Below are 21,868 nucleotides of genomic sequence, written 5' to 3'. Positions count from 1 at the left end.
GTTTCTGTTGCTATCACCAGCTCTGTCTAGGCCTTTGGATAGTGGCCAGCAGATAAAGCTTTAGGAAGAAAAGACAAAGCTAGTTAATTAGAAAGGCAAACGTGCTTAATATATTAAAAAAACTAAAAACAAGGCACTGCTTTGGATGCATGCTTTTGACAGGCATTTCAGTCTCTGCTCCATCTTGCAGCATGTTTGGGTGCTGAATCAGGAGGCTGTGTGGGTGCAGGAGAGTCTGAACAACCTTCCCAGACAAACGGGATAGCTGGGGACAGGCTACTGAGCTGAGATTCATGGATAATTAAGTAGGTGGCTAATTAGGTGAGTGTTACATGACACCGTGTCAGAGGCCTGGCCGATCTCCTCAGGAGCCTTCGTTTCAAGGAGTTGTGCTGTTAGGGTGCCACGGAGGTGCCTCCATGGTGGAAAGAGGTCAGCCTTTACCCATTTGATAAAAATCTGTGGACTTGTGGAAAAGAGCTAGGTCCTACTTCTCGTCTCTCTTTGTGAGAATGAGGGGATCGAGAAAGAATCGTCTCCCATCATTTACTTATTCAGGTAGTACGAGTCAGCGGTGCTGGCATCCACTCCTCCTTCCCTTTTCTTCCTGGCTCGTTAAGTACCGAGCGTTCCTGGACAACGTCTCTTTCGACGCGTTGACTGATTGACTGTTACAGAGCGGGGAGCCCTTTGTGGAGACGCTGTTCATTACAGCCGCACACCCTCCCGCTGCAACAATGGCGGGCTGACGTACAGGGAGGGAGCGGTCGCCGGCGGCGCCTGCGCATCGGCCGCGGGGCGGGGGCGGGAAGTAGATGGGCTTCCCGACTACATCTCCCAGCATGCCGCGGGCCCCGGGCGCAGGCGCAGACGGGCCGGGAAGCGGGCGGGCGGCGGGGACGACTACCCGGAACCCACCGAGCCTTCAAGGCCGCGAGCGGTGCCCGTTAACGGCCGCTGGGCGCCCCGTTCTACCCCGCAGGCTGTGGCCGCCGGGAAGCCGCTCGCCATGTCGACGGTGGCCGCCGCCAGCTGCGACGCCAAGGGCGCGGGGGAGGCGGGGGGCGAGAAGAAGCCGCTGAAGGCCTGCTGCGCCTGCCCCGAGACCAAGAAAGCGCGGGACGCCTGGTGAGGGCCCCAACCGCCCCGGGGGAGCCTGTGGGGGGTGGTGGTGGCCCTGGGGCGGGTGTTCCTCTTCGCAGGCGGGGCCCGTCGTCGGACTGCCGGGGCGTTTTAACCAGCCGTCCGCCCGCTTCCGCCCTGGCCCGGTGGGTTTCCCGCTCTGTGCCGCCTCGTTGCTGTCTTCTAGAAGTTTCTGCCACTGCCAACGTGCCGGGGTGGTTTTGGGAGCCTTCCCGACACCGAATCGAGGGCGCTGGAGTATCCAAGCGGGGCGGGAGAAGGAGGAGGGAGAGCGTGGAGGAGGAGAAGAAAATATCTTAAAAGGATAAATTAAAAATTAAGTGATTAATATCTAATAGCCCTAGTTTAAAACAGGTTTCAGAGATTAGCTTTTAATGCTGCTTACAAATCTTCACTACTGTTGACTGAAGCAACAAGTACTAGCAGATAGTCGTAACATTTTTATTGCTTAATTGATTATAAATGCTGTTCTCCTTTAAATAAAGAAAAATACTTTGTTTTTTAGGTCTCAGAGGATGACATATCTCACAGAGGTGCAAAATTTGACAATGTTGTAGATAGCTGCATTTGTAATTATGGGCTTAGTCATTATCACAGGACTTATCAAATAGCATGAAATGCACCCCCAAACTAGAATTCCTTTGTCTGTGATAGTAAATGACTTTAATGTGGTGACAAAACCATCTTTTTTTTTTTTTTTTACCTGACAAGTAGTACAGATGTTGTTCAGTAGGTGATACAATACTGGATGCTGTATTTTTGCCAACGTTAGTGGGGTGTGTCTGGTTACATGGTAGAGTGAAGGTGAGTCCAGGGCCCTCTAAGAAAAGAGTGGTAGGATGCAAATCCCGGGTCAGATAGAGTTGCTCTGGGCGGCCAGCACACCTGGACATCCTTACTATAGTAATACTTAAATGATGAAGACAGTAAGGTGTTTTAGTTATTCACATTTTGGTAGTCTCTTCCTTTGACAGCAAGAATAGCGCAGTGTAGCAGATGAAGGCTGATCAGACCTGGGACCCGTGCTCTGCAGAGCGGTGGAATCCCCACTTCTGGGGGCAGGAAGTGCTCTGCAAGTCAATCAAAGGGCGAGTCTGAACCGCTTTTGTGGTATATGCGATATACCAACGATGGTGGGCTCTTACCACTATTTGAATATGTATTAGACACTTGGATGGATGAGTAACATTAAAAATTACCATATGTGGTGAATCAGTTTTTTAATAGTAGCTGAACAGAGTTCAGCTGAACAGAACCGGGGTGTTTTTTAATCATTTTTTAATAGTAGCTGAACAGAGAACCAGCTGAATAGAGCTGTTTCGTGTTTTTTTTTTTCTTCAGGTTCCCTGAATATCTACCGAAGCTGGACTAAAACTCGCCAGCCTATTCTGTATTGGTCTCTTATTAGGGAAATTTTGTTGCTTCTCTACCAAATGATTTGAAACTGGTTGCTGTCGAGATGAGCATGCTCGAAGTGATGTGACAGCCTTGTGTTGTGTAACAAATCCCAGTCTAGACTTGCCCAGAATAGACGCTGGCCTGTTAATAGGAAATTGTGTTATGCATTTCATGAGAGTTTTAAGTGCACAGTTCCAGGCTCGGGCACTTTTTTGCGGTAGTGTTATACTTTCCAAAACAGCGCTACCCTGGACAGGATGGGCAAAAAGATCTTTTGAGCCTAATAGGGATTTTTTATTGTCCCCAACAGCTTGTCAGTTCTGTGGCTTTGAGTAACAGCAAGCAAATGTTTTGTTGTTGAACCTTGGAAATCTTTTTGTTTTGCAGCATCATTGAGAAGGGGGAAGAAAATTGCAGGCACCTAATTGAAGCTCACAAAGAGTGTATGAGATCTCTGGGCTTCAAGATATGAGTGAGATACGCAGGACTGTGAATGTGGTAAGTACAGCCTTCAGGAACATGCGCAGTCTCTGCCTCTGCAGTGCCCTGGCATCTCAGCTGCTGCCACTGGCAGGCCCAAAGTGCTGTTCATGATGGCAAAGGGATCTTCCTCATGAGAGGAAAGGCAAAGTAACCCTCATTGACAACAGAGTAAGTACTGCTGCCCTTGTGAGGGTGGTAAAGCCTTCTGGCAGTGTACGGCCTTTGTGAGTGGCTCTTAACAGCAGTGTATGGTTCTGCTTCTGTTGTCTTTTAATAGCTCTGAACTTCGGTTTAGATTTCTAATGGTAGGGACAGCATGGTGGTTGGTTTTTGTGGGTTTGTTGCTGGGGTATTTTTGTTGATTGTTGAACTGTCCCTCAGTACCCAGTGGAAATCCATGTTTTATGAAGCTGTCTTTCCTCTCTCTTCTAGATGATATCTGTGGTGTGATTGGTATTCTGGAAAGCTGCAAAATAAATTATTTCTGCAAGTTACTTCAAAGAACAAATATAAACAAAGAATCTATTTATCAAGAATCTCTAATCATAGACTGTGCCTCACGTCTGTGGCTTTTCCACTGTTAGCTCTTGGCTGCTGCTATAGAAAATATATTTTTTCCTCCTAATAAAAGTCTGAAAATGACCAGTGTTCCTGACTTCTGTTTCTTTTTTAAGTAAAAAAGAGAAAAGCCTGCTTACTCATTGAAATGGGAACAGTGATTACTCTGGGCTTGTGTGTGAACAGATGGACCTTCGGTGGGTTTTCCCTCTGATGCAAATAGAGAAATCGTGCTAGTAATGCTTCCTTGTTACTGCTTTCATCAAAGTCATGCTGAAGCTTGTAGTGCCGTCTGTGACGGTAGGTGTAACTACATTTGTATGGAGACAACCACAGCCTATGAAATGAACTTTCCTTAGAGTCAAAACTGGATTTGCTTTCCACTATTCAAAAAAAAGTTGGAAGACTTCTAACAGCTTTACCCTAGGATTCAAGCTTCATTCTTTAGAATGAAGAATTAAGTACTCCCCATATCAAACTCAAATTCTTGACCCAGTAGTTTTTCAAGGGAAAGGGAGCAGAGGACTGCAGGTGTATGTACTGGTCCCTTGCTTGAAAGAAAACCTTTGTTTTTATGTCCAGTTTTTGTTGTGTTGGTCTTGTGCTAGGCATGCATGGGCTTTTTTTGGGCTTTTTTCTCACCTGTGTGACATGACAGTGGTGGGGTGGTTGTGGCCTTTAATTCCTTCTTACAATCTAGAGAAAAAAAAAGTGCAGTTGATTGTTACACATATGGGACTTTTTTTGGTTTCCCACTATGTCTCTGTGCAACCCTAACATTGTTGTTCCTCTTTGTGTGAGCTGACTTTGCTTAAGACGGCATCACTGATTACTTCCTCTCCTCTTGCTGAGTTTTCTTTTCAGAAATTGAAGATATGAAATCTGTGCTTTGTCCTGCTTGTTCTCTTGGCTTCGATCCCTCAATCCCTCCATCGATTGGAGGGGTGGGTGCTGTCATGACCGTTTCTCTGCCTGCTGGGACCCTGCGTGTTCTGAGATAGCAATGAATGGGCTGTGAATGTTTAGTATGTGACACTTAATGCTGTCTCTGCCCACACTCACGAGTTCTGTGAGGACAGTTTAGACTCTGCTTCTGGGAATATTTCACAAAGGTACTGGAGTCTGAGGAAATGGTCTCTGAAATGCTTGCAGGGGACAAGCTGGGCTGTTAGACTTAACTCTACGCTGCTTGTCTGCTCTCCTGTCCTGAGGTAAGAGTTGTGCACATATTGGCTTCCAGCTGAAGAGAAGGGATGCAGATGTAGTTCTGGCAAAGTGTGTTCAAAGCCTTCTGTGGTGCTCTAGCTGGCTGGGGAGCAGGACGTGGTGCTCCTCGTGGTCTGTCTTGCTGTCTTGAGGTAAGAAGCCTGAATAAGGTCATTTATTGATGAATGAATGGGCTTGAACTGAAGAGAATGTCAAAAGGTGTACGAGCATGAGCTTTGTGGTAGCATGTTCAGTCTGGGTGAAACTTTGGAAATGGTGCCACAGAGTTAAGAGCAGGGCGGGGGATGGCAGTGGACAAGAATGGAGTGCTATTTAAATCAGGTCAAAAAAAATTAAAAAACAGGTCCCCATGCAATTCTTCACAAATTCTAGAAGCTTAAGAAACAACATCTAGGCCTGCATGGAGATAAAAGCATGGTAGATATTTTAGAAAGTTTTTGGAAGGAAGATGAGTGGGATGCTGCAATACCTACGTGCAACAGTACAGAAGGGGTACTGGACAACTATATACTTCAAGCAGCAATGGAAAAACCTTGTAGTCAAATCACATTTCCTGCCAAGAGGCTTCATTTGTTACTACAGGAGTCCTGTGGAGTGGATTCAAGGCTCGATTCCTGGGGTGGGGGGGGTGTTACTGGCACTGTGTTGCTAGTTACCGATGGAGCTGGTGACAGACACTGCCCTGCACAGGTGTGTCACATGTAGCTGCAAGGGCATGAGACATGGCAGTAGCTGGAAACTTGACTAAACTATATAGCAGTAGTTCAACTAAATACAGTACATGCTGTCCTTGTCGCTTTGTGAGTCACCATTAGCTTGTCTGGAGCAGGCTTTAGACCTAACAGTTGTAAATTGAATGTAACTTGAAACACCAAGTGGATATTCTGTAGCTACAGGGTTTATTAGTGTGTAAGTAAGAGTTTTGCAGACTAATGTCAGTGATGCACTATATAATAAATCAAAAAGATGTCTCATTATGCCCTCTCTGACTTTAGGCCATTAAGGTCTTAGTGTCCTCAACACAGGTGACTGAACTAGTTTTCAGCTTACGGGATCAGCAGTGAACCTGTAGACTTCCTGAGGATGGGCAAACTAGCCAGTCGTGTAGCTGCTGTGAGATCCGTGACTGATAATCTCTCAGCACAGGGCTGCTCTCAAGGACAGAGGATTTATTTGCCAAACATAGTGCAGGCTGCACCTGGATTGCATCATCACTTGAGGTTGTATGTTAAATGCTACTGGTTGAATTAATTATAGGTGGAGAAATCAGTGGAGTACCTGTTTACACACTGACAATTTCAGTGTTGAAAAGCTTAATGTGTCTATTTTTCAGAGTCATTTTGTTGTAATGCCTACATGCCTTTTTCGAGGGAAGAGTTTTAATGCTACTTCGGTGTTTTCGATGCACTTGCTCTCTTGATTCCAAATTGCCTTGGGCCTGGGTATCTCCCTTTTAATACTTGCGTGGCTTTTCCCTTTGTATTCCCCAATACAAAAGCAGTATTGGCTTTTGAACACTGCTCTTGGATGAACCCCAGTATCCCTGGATGGAAGGCATGTATTCTAATTCAAGGCAAGGCATGAAAATAAAATTTCTCTTTGGAAAATTAAGAAAGCTTTTTGAACTCTTGCTGGGTGGAAAACTGTAAGCGCTGTGAAGATAGTCTGTATGGCCATGGTACTCTCAAGGGAGAAAGGAAGATTTGAGCCTTGGTGCTTCAGCCATTTTACAGAAATTCCTTTGAAAAAAAATGGGCCTGAAAACACCTAAATTAATCTCCAGCGTGTGCTCAAGATCTGCCTTTTAAAAGGCTATAGCATTCTCTCTCCAATGTCATGTTCAGCACCAGCAGAAAAGTTGTTTAGTTTCTAATGAGAGCTTTGTGCTGTTACTGCTGTAGCTTGAAAGCTTCCTGTCTGTCTGCTGGGGGGAAGTCACAACGGGCCGTGCTCGCCCACAGTGCTAACCCCAGCAGCGCTGCGACCCCAGCACACGCCCCTGGGGTTACTGCAGCAGCACCACCACTGTCCATGTTCTGAAAGATGCCAGAGGAAGCACCTTCTTCATCCTAACAAGTCGATAACATTGTGTTCCAGACTATCTTCTAGCTCAGGAATTTACCTAACTGAGGAGGGAAACTAATGACTTTTTTTTTTTTTTGTAATGTTCTTTGATGTTCCTGCAAAAGTTTTTTGGTAGTAAAGAAAGGCGGGAGAAATTGCTGTGTTGCTTCTCAGAATGCTTCCTCTAATGTAGTTCTACATTGCTATTCATAGCAGTTCAGTTTTGTCTCACAGATCTTACGTGAAGTATCTTTCTCGAAAGTGTTCCCAATCTTGATATCCCAACTCCCCTTTATATCAAATGTCAGCCTATCTTGTAAGGAGGGCCCCTTATAATAGTGATTTTTTTGCAGAGGCCTAAAGGTAGACAAGTTGTTGTTGAGATTATCTAGCAAGTGCGTGCCATGGTATGAAAAACAGAAGTTGGCTCCCAGGACTTTTACTGTAGTGCTTTGGTTGTAAGATCATCCTTCCCTCTTTGCAGTGAAGGTCAAGAGAAATGAAGTTCTTCATTTCTCCCCATACCTCCTGCAGCGGAGCCTTGTTCTGCTTCAGTCGGTAGGATTTATTTCTTCACTTTAATAAGGGACCACTGGAGGGAAGGTTCCCTATTTCGCTTAACCCTTAACAGAAAGCATCTTTCTGAGTTGATCATACTCACCCCCAGTGCAAAGCTGAATTTGTCTTGTTTCCTTCCCACGTGGCAGCCTGCCAAGATCTCACAGCCTTTGCTGCTCTTTGGAGTCGTACCAGTTCATGGTCTAATCATTGTGGAGACAGACTGTGCTGTCCAAGACCACGATGAATTCTTTAAGGTTGCCATAAAGCATTGCTTCAGCCTCGCCCAGTAGATAGTGGTGTTCCAGAGCACTATTAGTAGAAGAGCCGATTAGTGTGTCTTTAAGTGAGTGGTGCCAATGGGAATGGCATGTTAGGCAGGGCAGCTGCAAGCTCGGCCTGAAACATGACCACCCTTGAAACCCTATCTCTACTCCACTGACCCATGCAGGCTGACTTCATACTGTTGACTGACTGTGCGGGTTGTGTCAACGCCTGAAATGTAACTGCTTCCTGGCAGCAGGGCAGATCCTGCCTGTATGACTGATAACGTGTTACTCGAAGCAGGGAAGAAGTGGCATTTACGCATCTTTTCTGTAGCTGACCGTGGAGGACTGAACTCGGTGGGCCCCTCTCATGACTGTGTCCCAGTTACCTGAGTGGAAAGTGTTTGCTTTCCTCTTTGTGACAAATGAAGGTCCGGGAGGTGTTCCAAATAGATATAAAAAATGAAAATGTGAGATCATGTTTCCTAAGAATGCTTACGAACAGAGCCTGTTAGCTGTGGGGTGGGGGAATCCTTCCTCAACTAGGATTTCCCCACAAAACACGCTTCCACGTGTTACACTCCCAAACTCTTATGCAGGATAGTCTCCATGGTAGATGAAGCTGTCTCATTTACTTGAGCTTTATGCCTTGCATTCACAAACCTGTGCCCCTGCAGAACTTTACCTTATGCCCCTTGGTCTAAAACGCCCCAGGAGATGTAGCTGCCTGGCTCAAGGGGAGGTTGTGCTGCAGTGCCTGGAAAGCGCAAGAACTGAGCTCTCTTCTTTTGCCACAGCGGGAGAAGGGGGTGACCTTTTTCCTTTTTTGTGCTGGGTGAAAGTCACTTTCTTGCAGGAGTGCACAGCGGTGCGGAGCCCCATGTGCGGCTGGAATTCGCTCCGATAAGCTGGTTGTTTTCCCCTCTCCTTTCCCCTTCTGGTGCTGTGCTGGGCTTATCTGGGCGCCTGAGTTATGTTAAGTAGCGAGTGCGTGCCTGCTCTCTGTTCTCCTCGCTGCTTTTGCTCCTTGGATTTCAATTCCAAACATGGTTATCCATTTGGGGTCTCTCTCCTTTCCGCTGCCAAGTGATACACATTCCACATTCAACACCAGCTCCCTCCGCTGCTCTCTCGCAGTCGCTATTTCCAGTTCTGGAGGGCTGGAGAGAAAGGCAGTGCAACGAGATCTCTGTCCCGTCTGCGAGTTTTCCAGCTAATGGCCTCTACTCTTTCTTTGACTGAGCTCTTTTGGCCTCATATTTGCCAGCTCCCCTTCTCACTGATGTCGCAAAGGAGGGGGTGTTTGTGAGCTGCGAAGAGGAGAAACAAACCCTTTGGGGATTTTTACAGGCACAAAAGCATTTGGCGGCACTTTAACATGTTGCTCTGAAGCGCACTGCTGTGGGACCAACCGGCACTCAAGGGGAGGAAAAACTACCCAGCAGCTCTGGTTTCAGACCTCTGCAGCACCCTGTGTGTATGAGAATTCGTTTTGAGCGCAGGACGGCCGGGGAGGGTGGGGAGTGGGCAAGGATGAGCGCAAGCAGCCTCTCGTGGGACCAGGCTGTTCTCCAGCCTCCGGTGTGCGATGCCTGGAAGGACATTATGGAGGGGGCAGCCTACCATCTGGCCAGCTGCATTGTCCTCCTGGGTTACATGGGGGGAAGTGGCATCTTTGGGTCCCTCTATATCTTCGGCTTCTTGGCCCCAGGCTACTTCTGCTATGCTCTGTGGGGCTGGCTGAGTGCCTGTGGGCTTGATATCTTCGTCTGGAACATGCTGCTTGTCCTCATCTGCTTGCTTCAGCTGGCTCACCTGGCTTACCGGCTCCGCAGAGACACCATCCCAGAAGAGTTTGACCTCCTCTACAAGACCATGTACCTGCCCTTGCAGGTGCCCCTGGAAGTCTACAAAGAAATCGTGAAGTGCTGTGAAGAGCAAGTCCAGGCACTAGTCAGAGACCAGAATTATGCCGTGGAGGGCAAGACGCCCATCGACCGCCTCTCCTTGCTGCTGTCGGGCAGGTAAAGGCTCTCCTGTTTCTGAACAAAGTCTGAGAGCAAAGCACTGTGGCTTGTTGTATTTTCACCCTCTGTGGAAACTGGGGTGATGATGGTTTCCTTCCTCTGAAGGGGCTTTGAGATATGCATCTGTTTGTTGGGGAAGGGGGTAATTTGCTTTTGGGGGTTGTTTTTGTTTTCGTTTGTTTTTCCAAATTAGACTATTTCACGGAATGGTTTGCAGAATCAAGCTATGTGCAGTGAAGTGTCCAGGTCAGCCTTGCCTGTGATACTGTTGGGGAATCCTTACCTCTTTTTCAGTCATTTTAAGGTGATCTTATTTCTGATGAGAGCAGACTGGCCGTGAGAGACTGTTTCTTATGGCAGGAAGGCAGTGTGTCTGGACCTGTGGTCTCTGGGGGTACCAGACAGACCTCCGTGACGTGAATGGCTGTGCACTGAGTATGCCGAGTCCTTGTTTCACCTGCTCCCCACTGGCCAGCAGTGTTCAGGGAGAAGTTCCACCCCTGTTCCCAACACCTTGGCACTCAGGGCTCTGAAATTTTTCACTTTGAGGGTCGTTTCATCAAAAGAGAGAGTGCTCTCCTGTGGTGGATCCTGCCTCATCAGGCCTCTTTTTTTCCCTGTGCTGTCATGCATTCATGATGTTCCTTTCTTTGATCCACCAAGGAAGACCTCAGGGACCTCTAGATAGTTGCACTGGGGATTTGATTATTGAGTGAACTGTGCTGATGAAGTACTGGCATTTGTTCACCTGAGATCCTATGGCATGCCTTTATGAGCATATCTCTCAGTGATTTGCAAAATCCAAATGCATACAAATAGTAATGATATTGGCTTCCCAGCTGCTGCCAGGCATGTGTCACTAATGTCAAGTGAGAGTGGGAAAGGAAGATCTGTAAATGGGAGCAGTACTGAGCTGTGGGAGGTGTGCCTCAAGGATTTTCCTTTGGGAAGGCAAACCCAACATCACCTAGGGCTTGTGTTTTACTGTGGTGGTCCATCCTCTCTGGTGAGAGGGTGTGTAAAGAAGGAGGGCTGTCCTTCCTTTTTTTGGTGTTTGTCCCTTTTCTAGGGTGCATTAAGAGCATCCTGGGACCACTGACCAGTGCTGAATGGCAAAGCACCGGGAGGAAATTAGGTACGTGTGTTTCCATTAGGTGTCTTTCCCCTTACCAAACACTGGTGCTGAACAGCTTGCTCTGAAGTTTACCATATCCACAAATATGTTATCGGGGAAGAGTCTGTGCTGTCTTGCCCTGCACTGGGTAATCTGATGCTGCTCTGTTGGCACGGAAGTGCTGCAATGGACAGTAAGCCAGTGCTGCTGGGGTGATGTTTGCTCTCTTTTGCGGTCGTAAGTATGCATCTCGGCTGGGATAGGATGCTCTATGGAGATGGGATAGGATTTGCGTTTCCTGGTACCCTTTCTCTTGCCTTGGGAGGTCCTTGCTGACCCAGCAGAGCATTGCTACTATTAAGGTGCCCCCTCTTAAACAGAACAATAGCAAGACAAAGGGTGCTTGGAAAGGCAGAATGTGCCAGGATCAGGAAACCTGCCTTGTGATCCCTGACCCTTCCAGGCAGCACTCCCACCTGACTGGAAGTCAACAGTGAACTGAGCCTTGTAACACCTGAACGTTAAAATTGTCTTTGTGCATCATACAACAGGGGAATGTGACAGGGAGGTGATGGGGAGGCAAGAGGCCCCAAATCTGGTGGTGCAGAGCTATGAAGAGAGCTTCAGAGTGGCCTGCCATTGCCCCAGGCCTGTGCAGATCTCCTCCTCTGCTCCCACAGCTGAGCTGGGTGCAAGTTCGACCTTGACATTGGTAGGCAATGGCAGCAAAAGTAGGGGAAAAGGATACTTGGGAGGCCAAGAGAGGTTAAATGATAATGGGCAGCAAACTACGATCTCGCAGTGTGGTGTGTTGGGAATGATAGCCAGTGTGATTTTGGGGGGGTCTGGGTGTAACAGCTTCCCAGCATCGAAGCAGGGAATGCCCTCATGCAACCCTGGGGACAGGAAGATGATGCCACAGGCTGGCTTAAAAGTACCTGAAAAGCAGCAGCAGTCTTGCGGGCTGAGAAGTCCTGGTTTAGGACCAAGCATTGCACCTGTGAGGGCTGGCTTTGTAGCAGGAAACAGAAAACAGATGAAATATGGGGAAGTGGCAGCAAATATTGTTTCCCACAGAGAAGGTGGGGACAGCCCCATAGTCTGGAGCATCTGCAGCTGTCCTGGAGAGGGTATGAGACCCACGTGAGATGAGAAGTCCTTTCCTCCCTGGTAGGACTGGCTGCTTGCATGTTGTGTGAGCTCATCAGATTCATTCAGTGACATGGACAGTGGGATTGAGTGCACCCTCAACATCTTTGCTGACAACACCAAGATGTGTGGCACAGTCAACATGCTGGAGGGAAGGGATGCCATCCAGAGGGACCTGGACAGGCTTGAGAGGTGGGCCCATGCAAGCCTCGCGAAGTTCAACCAGGCTAAGTGCAAGGTCCTGAATATGGGTCTTGGCAATCCCAAGCACAAATACAGGCTGGGTGGAGAATGGATTGAGTACAGCCCTGAGGAGAAGGACTTGGCAGTGTTGGTGGATGAGAAGCTCAGCGTGAACCAGCGGTGTGCACTCGCAGCCCAGAAAGCCAACAACATCCTGGGCTGCATCAATAGAAGCATGGCCAGCAGGTTGAGGGAGGTGATTCTACCCCTCTACTGCTCTATTGTGAGACCCCACTTGGCGTACTGCATCCAGCTCTGGAGTCCTCAGCACAAGAAGGACATGGACCTGTTGGAATGGGTGCAGAGGAGGGCCATGATGATGTTTTGAGGGCTGGAGGACCTCTGCTATGAAGACAGGCTGAGAGAGTTGGGGTTGGAGAAGAGAAGGCTCTGGGGAGACCTTGTAGCAGCCTTCCAGTACCTGAAGGGGGCCTACAGGAGAGATGGGGAGGGACTTTTTATCAGGGAGTGTTGCAATAGGACGAGGGGTAACGGTTTTAAACTGAAAGAGGGGAGATTTAGATTAGATATTAGGAAGAAATTCTTTACTGTGAGGGTGGTGAGGCACTGGAACAGGTTGCCCAGAGAAGCTGTGGATGCCCCATCCCTGGAAGTGTTCAAGGCCAGGCTGGATGAGGCTTTGAGCAGCCTGGTGTAGCGGGAGTTGTCCCTGCCCATGGCAGGGGGGTTGGAACTACGTGATCTTTAAGGTCCCTTCCAACCCGAACCATTCTGTGATTCCATGATTCTATGTGACACGTATTTTGTGGCTTAAGCCTGTGCACCTCACCTGTCCTCTCTGCAGGGTCCGAGTGAGCCAGGATGGACAATTCCTTCACTACGTCTTTCCATACCAGTTCCTGGACTCTCCAGAATGGGAGTCGCTGCGACCCTCTGAGGAAGGAACTTTCCAGGTAACACCACACAGCCCTGCAGCAGCCCAGCTTCACTCCTTGCTGCTTCATTGCATGTCTGAAAGGGAATGGAGAGGGGTCATTATGCCATTCAAAGCTAAGTGGGAACACTTTCCTCCCCTTCCTTGTGGTTTAGCCAGTACAGAATGGTGTGATCAGCTGTGTTATCTTTTTTCCTACCTTCCTCAAAGACCTCAGGGTGTGCTCCTTCTATCAGCTGATAGCAGGGAGGGTGGAGGGTGGCGCTCCTTCCAGTTTAGCAGGGAGATGAGGTATCGGATTGCTGGCTCTCTCCCGTTACAGCATTCTCTAGTACCTGTATTGATGCATTTGCCCTGCACGCTGCTAGCAGGGTGCATTGTTCCAGCATCAGAATGGCGGCCATGGCAATATGAACCAGTGATGTAAATCCATAAATATCCCGTTCCTCACAGAAGTTTCTGATGGTGATGTGTTTCGGGTAGAGAAGCAGAAAGGATGATTCACACCCGAATATGGTTCTTTCTGAGCAGAAGAATCCCTTGCTGAAAGGCCAGACCAATTCTTATTTGCAGCAACTGAAAGGATTTTGCTCTTGCTGTCAACACCCCACAGTATTTGTTTGGCTTTCCTTATGGAGGAGATTACTCAAACCCACATCTCTCTGCCTTTAACTCGCATCCCAGGACAGGCTGATCCCTGTTAGGATGTCAATCTAGAATATGTCAGTTAGGGTATATGAGGAGGGATTTTGCCAATCCCGTGGGAGCATGGGACAGTCATGAGGGAATGGTGGTGCTTTCTCATGAGGGCAATCACATTCAGGCTTGGTTAAACCAGGGCAGGTCTCCGAATCTGCTTTCCTTGGGACTGAATTTGGCCCATGCACTGTGCGAATAGGTCACAGCAGTCATTCTTGAAAGCTATGCCATCGCCAGTGATTACGGTCTTGCGAGAGGAACAGTAGCAGGAGATGGCTGACCATGTGACTGTGGCACAGGGCTACAGCTCATGAGCAGAAATAGGGATGTCGGGCCAATGTGATGGGGTGTGGAGAAGAACAACAGCACGGCTGTGCTGGGGGTATCTCATGATCTCACATTTTGCACAGGGCTTCAGTCTGGCAGCAGACAGCTGCTAGCTCCTGGACTATATTTGCCTAAGAGTCAAGCAGAAACAACAATGGCGGCCTGGTGTTCCTGGCAGTGAAATGGCCATCTGGATGGCATGCAACCTGCAAAGACATCTCCAGCATTTTCTGAGCTAATTTCCGTGGAACTGAATGTTCCCAGGCTGCTTGAGTGTCTTTATCTGTGGTGTGTGAGATAGCTCAGGAGCAAGCTGGTGGCAAGCTGCACCAGCCCTGCCAACGCCACGCTCCTGGCCCCTCTCCTGCTCTGCAAGAGGGGGCTGGTCAGGGACGTCAGCTGCGCCTGGCACCAGGATGGGGAGGTGGAGTCCTAGGTGGGGAAAGGCTGCAGCCATGTGCTGGAAATGCCTAAACCCCACATCTGCTTCCTGAGGGGCGCAAAGGAGTAGAAGATAAGACTGGCATCTAGCAGGTGAGACTTGACAGGTCCTTGTTCCTAGCAGGACATTATCCTTGATGGCCATGCTTAGCCATGGTGATCTGCTACTTTTGGCAGCTGTTTACACAAGTAAGAGGGACTAGTGAGTTAGTTAATAAAACACTGTGGCACATCTCAGCCTTATTCCCAGCATCACAATCATTTGGTTGAAAAAGTGCACGTTTGACTGGGACTTTGCTGGAGGAGGGAATGGAAGGTTTTCCTTGCCCACATTTTCTGCACAGCTCACTGGATTGAGCAATTTCAATCCTGAGCCCACTGAAAAATAGCAGAAATGCAACTCAGTCTACAAGGAGAGCTCGTTTCCTTGAGCCTTCTGGTTTGGCTGTGTTTTCTCCCCACAGACTGCTGGCTCCCAGTCCCTGAAGGAGTGGGGTTTCAAGGCTGGCGCTTTCCCCCAGAAGGCTGAATTATGGGCTCTGCTGATGCCGGAGCACTTGTCTCGAGGGGATTCATGACTGAAATCTGTCCTGCTGCTCTGGTTAGGAGGCAGGTTTTCTTATTACATCTCACTTAACCCTTCATGAGAAGTGGAGGCTTTCGATTGCTGTGCCAGAAATTGGTGAGGAAAGTGAGATTCTGGTCCATTCAGCTTATGTGTGACCCTTTCTCTTGCTTACCTCAGCCTGCGAAAGTTCTCAGGTTTTATCTCCTACATTTCTTTCATAAGGCAGCTGCTTGCATGGCAGTGGCATTAAATATCAAACCCAAGGACACACACATGGAGCCAAGCCGTGTTCAGCTTCCCAGTGGCCCTCTGCCATGGTGGCTGGCCAAGGAGACCCCTGGATATAGAGTGAAAGGGAGCCCCCAGGACATTTTGGCTCCGGCACTTGTTCACATGCCGGTGTCTCCATTACACTCGGATGTTCTTCTTTGGCCCAAGGCAGTTTGACCCTTCCTGTGTTTCTTACCTTTTATTATTAAATTTATATATTACAATATACATTCATGTATTGTGTGATGTTTTTTTATTATTAATAGTCTGGTCTTATGGCTAGGGGGAAAAACGGCTCTGTTCGCATTGGCAAAATCCAAAGCAAAACAAAATGTTCTCTAAAATCAACCTAGTAAAACCTCAAGTGAATTCCCTACCTACACACACAGTAAACCCCTTTTATTTCCTCTCTCACTGAGCTGTGCCGTGCACCCTTCAAGGCCATTCAGCCCTACAGCGCCTGGCAGAGCTGATGAGACAGGATGCCCCTCCTGCAGAGGGTGACCAGGCAAGCTTGCCAGGTGGCCCTTCCCTTAACCAGGGCCTCTTGGAGCAGGGTGCGTGTGACCCAGCAGCAGAACGGGGCAGCAGCCTGCTGCAGGGCTACCCACTGGTGACTTGGGCCAGCTGGGCACACAGAAACATCTCCCTCTGTAATGTTTCTGTAGCGGGATAAGGCCATCTGTGCCATGCTGCTCATTTCAGCTATGTTGTTCAGGTGTCAACAGGGAACATCATCTAAAAGCGAGAGGGTGAAATGTAGCTAGTTATGTTGCTAGATTAAGCAAGGGCATGCCGTTAATTGCATAGGAACACCTGGTCTCCATCTCCTTGGGGGGAGGAAGCAGAGGTAGGTAAGGATTTATCTGATCATTTGGCTTGGGTGATCTGGTTCTCCAGCCCTGCCATCTCCAAGACGAGCAGGTGTCAAAGGGGCTGGGGGCCTTCACTGGAGAGAAGCACACAGCCCCAAGGTGGGTGATGCCTACCCAGGTTGTAGGGCTTACTCTGCTCCCTCCCTGCCCCACAGGTCACTCTGACAGCTGAGACTGACTGCAGCTTCATCACCTGGCCAAGGAAAAAGCTGTATCTCCTGCTGAGGAAGGACCGCTACATTGCCCGGCTCTTCTCCTCCCACCTCGGCTACGACATCTCAGAGAAGCTCTACTCCCTCAATGAGAAGCTCTTCGCCAAGTTCGGCCTTCGCTTTGACATCCGCTTGCCCAGCCTCTACCATGTCCTCGGGCCAGCCTCCTCCGAGGGGGAGTCAGAGGACTGCGAGGAGCCGCCGCCTGCCTCTGGCCAGGCTGATGCCTCCGAGCCCCCTCCACAGCCACCACCACCACCTCCGACGGCTCCGCGTCCCAGGGCATCCCGGCCTGACAGTGACCTGCTGGGTGAGGACTCCACCAGTCTTATCGTGGAAGATTTTGCTGAGTTGCCGGGGTCTTTTATGGACTATGTGAGCGAAGGGGAGTATATGAAGTGAGGGCACTCCTGGCACGGGCACGCCTCACCCTGTGTGGGACCCCTGCGTAAGTACCCTGCTTGCGGAAGCAAGTCCTTCCCGCGATGCAACTGCCTGGGCACAGTGACGGTCCCCAGCCTCTCGCCCTCCTTTGCCGTGGGTTTGCTCCTCCGCAGTGTTTTTTTGCCTGCAGCCCCAAGGAATCACAGGAGGTGGGTTGTGCAGGAAGAGCTGCAGGGTAAAGGCTTGACTTCAGGCATCAGCTGCATTGTGGGGTGGAAGGGACAGTAACCCAGCAGTAGGAAGCTCTTCCCTGTCCTGTCCTCTCTCCATCCCTCAGGGTAGGCAGAGAAACTGAAACAGTGTCCAGGCTGGCAGGTGGTACACTAGTGCCTGCAGAGACCCCACAGGGCTTGGCCTAGCTCGCCATCAGGTAGAGCTATGCCTGGAGATACTCCAGTATTACGCTGAGGAAGATGTCTGCAGGTGATGAGAGAGCAGACAATCCAGGAGAGGCTGACAGAGTTAGAAACGGCTCCAGGGCTTACAGCAGATTGATAGCTGGGAGTTGCTGGAGTCCTTCCTCCCCCTGCCCACCACAGCTCATCCCAGCACTCCCTCCATGCTCCCTGTTTCTGATGAGCTTTGGCTCAGCCAGTTCAGTAAGGTATTGAGAAGACTGTCCTGTGTGGTATAGCTCTTGCCTTCAGTCACCCTGGGTGGACTGACAGGCTAAGCGTCATTTTAACACAACCCAAACTCTTCTTTCTGGTGAGCGAGAATGAGATCCTCTCTTCCAAAATGCCAACTTCTTACTCTGTAAGGGAAAAATTCCTGGGCCTGGTGGATGTTGGGGCAGAGGAGCAATGCAGGTGAACAGAAATAGACAGGAAGGTGGCTCATGCTTGAAATTTAGATCCAAGTGTCCAAGAGAGAAATTCCACACTGAGTTAAATTTAGCCAGCTGTTGCATGCCAGCTGCAGACCCCGAAATGTGCATTCCTGATGCTGCCCCATAGTAGATACTTTCTGGCATCCAGTGGCCAGACACCAAGCCTGGGACTGGGATTTCTGTCCTAGAAGTGACCACTGCGTGTGTCCCAGTTGGGTCTGCATGGCAGGGAGAAAGTTGCAGGGCTGGGCTGCAGCTGGGGAGACAGTCTTCCAGTAGGCATCTTTGAACATGCTGCACTCTCGCACCCCGGTCTTCCCTGCACCCTCTTGGGTCTACTATTGGGCTGCAAATGCTCAGGTTGTGGACTCACTGACAGGGAGCATGAAGTAGGACACACTGACTCCTGGCATGAGCCCTGACAAGTCTGCAGTAATCTTCCCTACCCTGCAGTGCTTGTGCACAAGCCTCACCGCTATGATGGCAAGGGGACTGTCCTTCCTAGGTGCTCTAAATGAAAAGGCTGTCTGGGTCAGACAGCACTTGCTATTCGCAGTAGACCTCTGGTGGAAGAGGCATTTTTCACTGTTTCATCCACTTGACATTCTTAGTTTTTGAAAACAGCGGAACTGGAAGATCTTCCTGTTTTGTACAGTTCTGCTTTGTGTTGAATCACGTGCCTGTTCCTGTCCTGCTTCCATGCCTTCACACTTAAAATCTGGGCTATGAAGAAAATAGCCAGGAAAGGAACAAGTGTATCTGTTTTTTTTTCTTGAATCAGATAAAAAGTAAGCAAGAGTTTTGCTTAGTTTAAATAAATAAAAAGAAAAGAAGGCAGAGAGAGAAAAAGAAAAAAAAAATCCACATTTGTTTTCTAGCTTAGAAGTCTTAGGAATGTGAAGTCCCTGGTTTTGCTGGTAGATTGCTGGAGATACGAATTTGCAGCTTTTTCAGTCCTTAATTGGAGAGGCAGGAATACTGAATCACTTGTGAGACAGCCATCCTCCTAACTGTCAGGCATTTCTGTTGCATACATGCAATCAAAAATGAATGCAGTTAGTGTTGTAAATGTGGTGAAGTCACTTTGTCTGTGCTTTGCTTGTTTTTCGTCTTCTCAGCAGAAGGATATCCATTCTCAGGTCATTGGCAGAATTCTCCTAGTTGATCAATTGTAATAGAATCAGAATTTCAAATAAAATTGGAAAAGGAAGGAGGCAGAGAGCACTGTTCCTTTTTTTGAATCATTTCCACCCATTTTCGCTAATGAGTCAATACTGTGAGCATACACGCAAGAGATGTGTGTGTTGGGGAAAGCTTGTGCAACAGCACAAAGCTATTCTTTCTTTCACATGGTCCTTTTAAAAGATTTTGGAAGCTAGAAGCTTTTGTTTTTCTAGATCTTGTGAATGAGGTAGCATCAAAGTGTGCTGATACTTGCAGTAGAGACCTGTGATAAAGGCCCAAATGTTTCAGAAGCCGGTATTAATGGTGGGAGGATGATCCTCCTTGTCGGCCAGTCTGGAGGCAATAGCCAGTGTGGTATTTTAATTTCTAAGGTACACAAACTCCAGTGAGTATGTCCATAACAGTGGAACAAGCGCTTCCTTGTTACTGTGTTCACCACTTGGGTGTCATAATCATTTCACATCCTAGCAGTACAACAGGAATCGTCACACCCGGAGAATATTCCACAGCAACCCAAATGCATAACCACAAAAATTAGTGATACAGAGGGGTTGCTTTTTTCCCTTCTGGACAGGTACTTGTCACAGCTCAGCAGATGATCTGAGCAGGTCTGCCATGGCTCAGGAAAAGCACTTTCATAACTTTTCCCTTAGAAGTGCTGAAAACATCCATAGCAAACAGGGATATTCCCTACAGTGTCATTGTTTGAAGTAAGCGATAGCTGTGGTTCCAGAGATCAGAGCTCCCCTGGGGCTTTCCCCAGGTCTGTTCTCTTGTCTGCTTCCCCAGCAGCTTCCAACCTGGGTAATCGCCTTCCAGCTCTCTAAATTCCCCATGCTGAAGTGTTTCCATGGATCAGTTTCCTTTTCATTTTTTGTTGCTGCAGTGGCCACCTTGCTATGCCACAGTGCAGGAGGGCAAATCTTGAATGCCCAAAGTACTGTGAAGATCATGTAGAACAAAATATTCCTGGGGCATATATTGGCCTACTATTCTTATCATCTAGTTCCTTGAAAGAGTTTCTAGTCTGCTTATGAGCAAGACTAGAAGTGCTAGCGATATCCCACTGATGACACGTTCTTTCTCTGAGCAGGAGAGATATTTCAACAACTTACAGGCTGCCTGTTCGAAAGAGGCAGGTTCAAAGGTTCTGTTCAAAACTTGCTTTAACAGTGTACTGCTGTATAGCTCAATGCTCCGTAGCAAACTAAGCTTTATTCCTTGCATGAAAATTCAACCAACCAGAAGCCACCTTCTTTTTCCCCTTTTCATGTCGCATTTGCTCTAGTTTGTTGCTATCAAGTGCTTGCAAGATGTGGCATTGTTGCTACCTAGTTTTGTACAGTTACATCTTGGGGCTGGCTTTCCCGTTGGTGGGTGAGGTGGATGGATGAATGCACGTCTGATGGTCTCTAACTTGGTGTCTAAGTTAGTAGGAATCATTTTATGCCTGCTTTGAGAGGAAAATCAAAGGAGCTGTGAGCTGCGTTTCGCTGATATCACAGCAAGGGATTTAGAGGGGTTTGGTTTTGCTGTCTCTGGATGGGTGGTTAACCCCATTTTCTGATTTGTCACGTGTTGAAGAATTACATAGCTTTGCATGCTAATTTAGGAGGGGAGGAGAGAAGGACAGGTAATGGTGGGCTCCATGAGGTTTCTGTCTTGAAGTTTGGAAGTAAGAATTATTCCTGTGATAATAACAGTGCTCTCTTTCTTTGTCTCTTTCTCCCCTCCTCCCCCCCCCCGCCCTTTTCCTCCCTCCTCCACTGTTTTCCTTCTGCAGCCTCTGGAAATCTCCTCCGGAGTTCTCCCCACCCTCTCTGCAAAGGACGAGCCCCTCTGGCTCCCACTCAGACTCCCGAACTCTAGGGAACAACAGGATGTTTTGATCTTGAAGCCCCTCCAAGGGAGCGTACGCTCACACACGTTTCTGACCAGAGAGACGCTTTTTAGCAAGCACTGAGATGTCTGCCTGCAGACATGTACACTCGGGAGCACGTGAAGCACACGCGTGAGACTGCGGTGTGGCACTCCAGCACCTCCCACCCCACGGTTGTTCACCAGAGCTGCCTGTCCCAGTGGCCTTCCCCAGTTTGTTTTCTAGTCCTGCCTCTCTGAGGTGTGTCAGCAGCTCTGATACCAAGGTACACCGATATCGCTGCAAACAATATCAGCCTGTCGCAGAATCTGTGTTCCCTTTGATTTAATGAATCCCATTAAAGTCAGAGATGAAACTACTGGTGTTTGAGGCTTTGGAGAGGGAGATAACGCCGTTTGAAAGACTTGGGGTGATCTCAAGGCATGGGGGTGGGGGAGGGGAAGGAGAGGGGAAAGTGGGCTGCCTGATGGCCTTGGTAATGGGCTTGTAATGATATGGAGATTTGGTTTCATGCATCTCACTGGGCTCTAGTAAGACCAGAAATTACTTTTCCAGGGGTTACAATTTCTCATTTATGACAAGCACCACTTTCCAAAGAAGTTACCGACTTCTGGTGAAAGGTCGTTTGTTTTAGTTGATTCATTTGGAGTAAGAAAGGGGAGGAATTTGGACTGGGAGCAGATGCAGGCAAAGAGCCTGAAAACGCTTTTTTTTTTTTGGGGGGGGCTCAGTGGGGGATGCCCTCAGAGTGCACACACCAAGTGAAGAAATGAGTGAGTACAAAACACCTCTGGGGAGAGCAGCCACTGGTAAAAAGAAGTGCAATATCTTAGATGGAAGTTGTGTGGAGAAGGAAGGCCTCTTCCAATTTCACCTGCAACAGGCTGATGAGTTTCCCCAGCCATTTCCTCTGTCAGGGAACTGGAGATGGCAGTACCAGTGGAGGAATCCTCTGTCCCACAGAGCCTGGTGCAACCAAGTTGGGAGGTGAAGGTGGGAGCCTCTCCAGGGCAG

General features: G+C 48.6%; 2 protein-coding genes across 3 annotated transcripts; both read left to right on the top strand.

Moving 5' to 3' along the window:
- The first annotated feature begins 841 nt into the window (after nt 1-841).
- Nucleotides 842-3,672, top strand: LOC134523233 (cytochrome c oxidase copper chaperone). The gene is made up of 3 exons (XM_063351923.1): nt 842-1,128; nt 2,929-3,039; nt 3,457-3,672. The coding sequence occupies exons 1-2, from the start codon at nt 1,010-1,012 to the stop codon at nt 3,011-3,013; spliced, it is 204 nt and encodes a 67-aa protein (XP_063207993.1). The 5' UTR covers nt 842-1,009; the 3' UTR covers nt 3,014-3,039; nt 3,457-3,672.
- Nucleotides 3,673-8,554: 4,882 nt separating this feature from the next.
- Nucleotides 8,555-21,211, top strand: POPDC2 (popeye domain containing 2). 2 transcript variants are annotated; one of them, XM_063351910.1, is made up of 4 exons: nt 8,555-9,721; nt 13,036-13,144; nt 16,461-16,827; nt 20,759-21,211. In XM_063351910.1, the coding sequence occupies exons 1-4, from the start codon at nt 9,177-9,179 to the stop codon at nt 20,842-20,844; spliced, it is 1,107 nt and encodes a 368-aa protein (XP_063207980.1). In that variant the 5' UTR covers nt 8,555-9,176; the 3' UTR covers nt 20,845-21,211. The 2 variants fall into 2 exon arrangements, with proteins under 2 accessions (XP_063207980.1, XP_063207974.1); XM_063351904.1 differs by having other exon boundaries at nt 8,579-9,721; nt 16,461-16,965.
- The last annotated feature ends 657 nt before the right edge of the window (nt 21,212-21,868 follow it).

The sequence above is a fragment of the Chroicocephalus ridibundus genome, chromosome 1, assembly GCF_963924245.1.
Source record: "Chroicocephalus ridibundus chromosome 1, bChrRid1.1, whole genome shotgun sequence".
In the NCBI taxonomy this organism is placed as follows: domain Eukaryota; kingdom Metazoa; phylum Chordata; class Aves; order Charadriiformes; family Laridae; genus Chroicocephalus; species Chroicocephalus ridibundus.
This window is presented reverse-complemented; position numbering and strand designations above follow the sequence as displayed.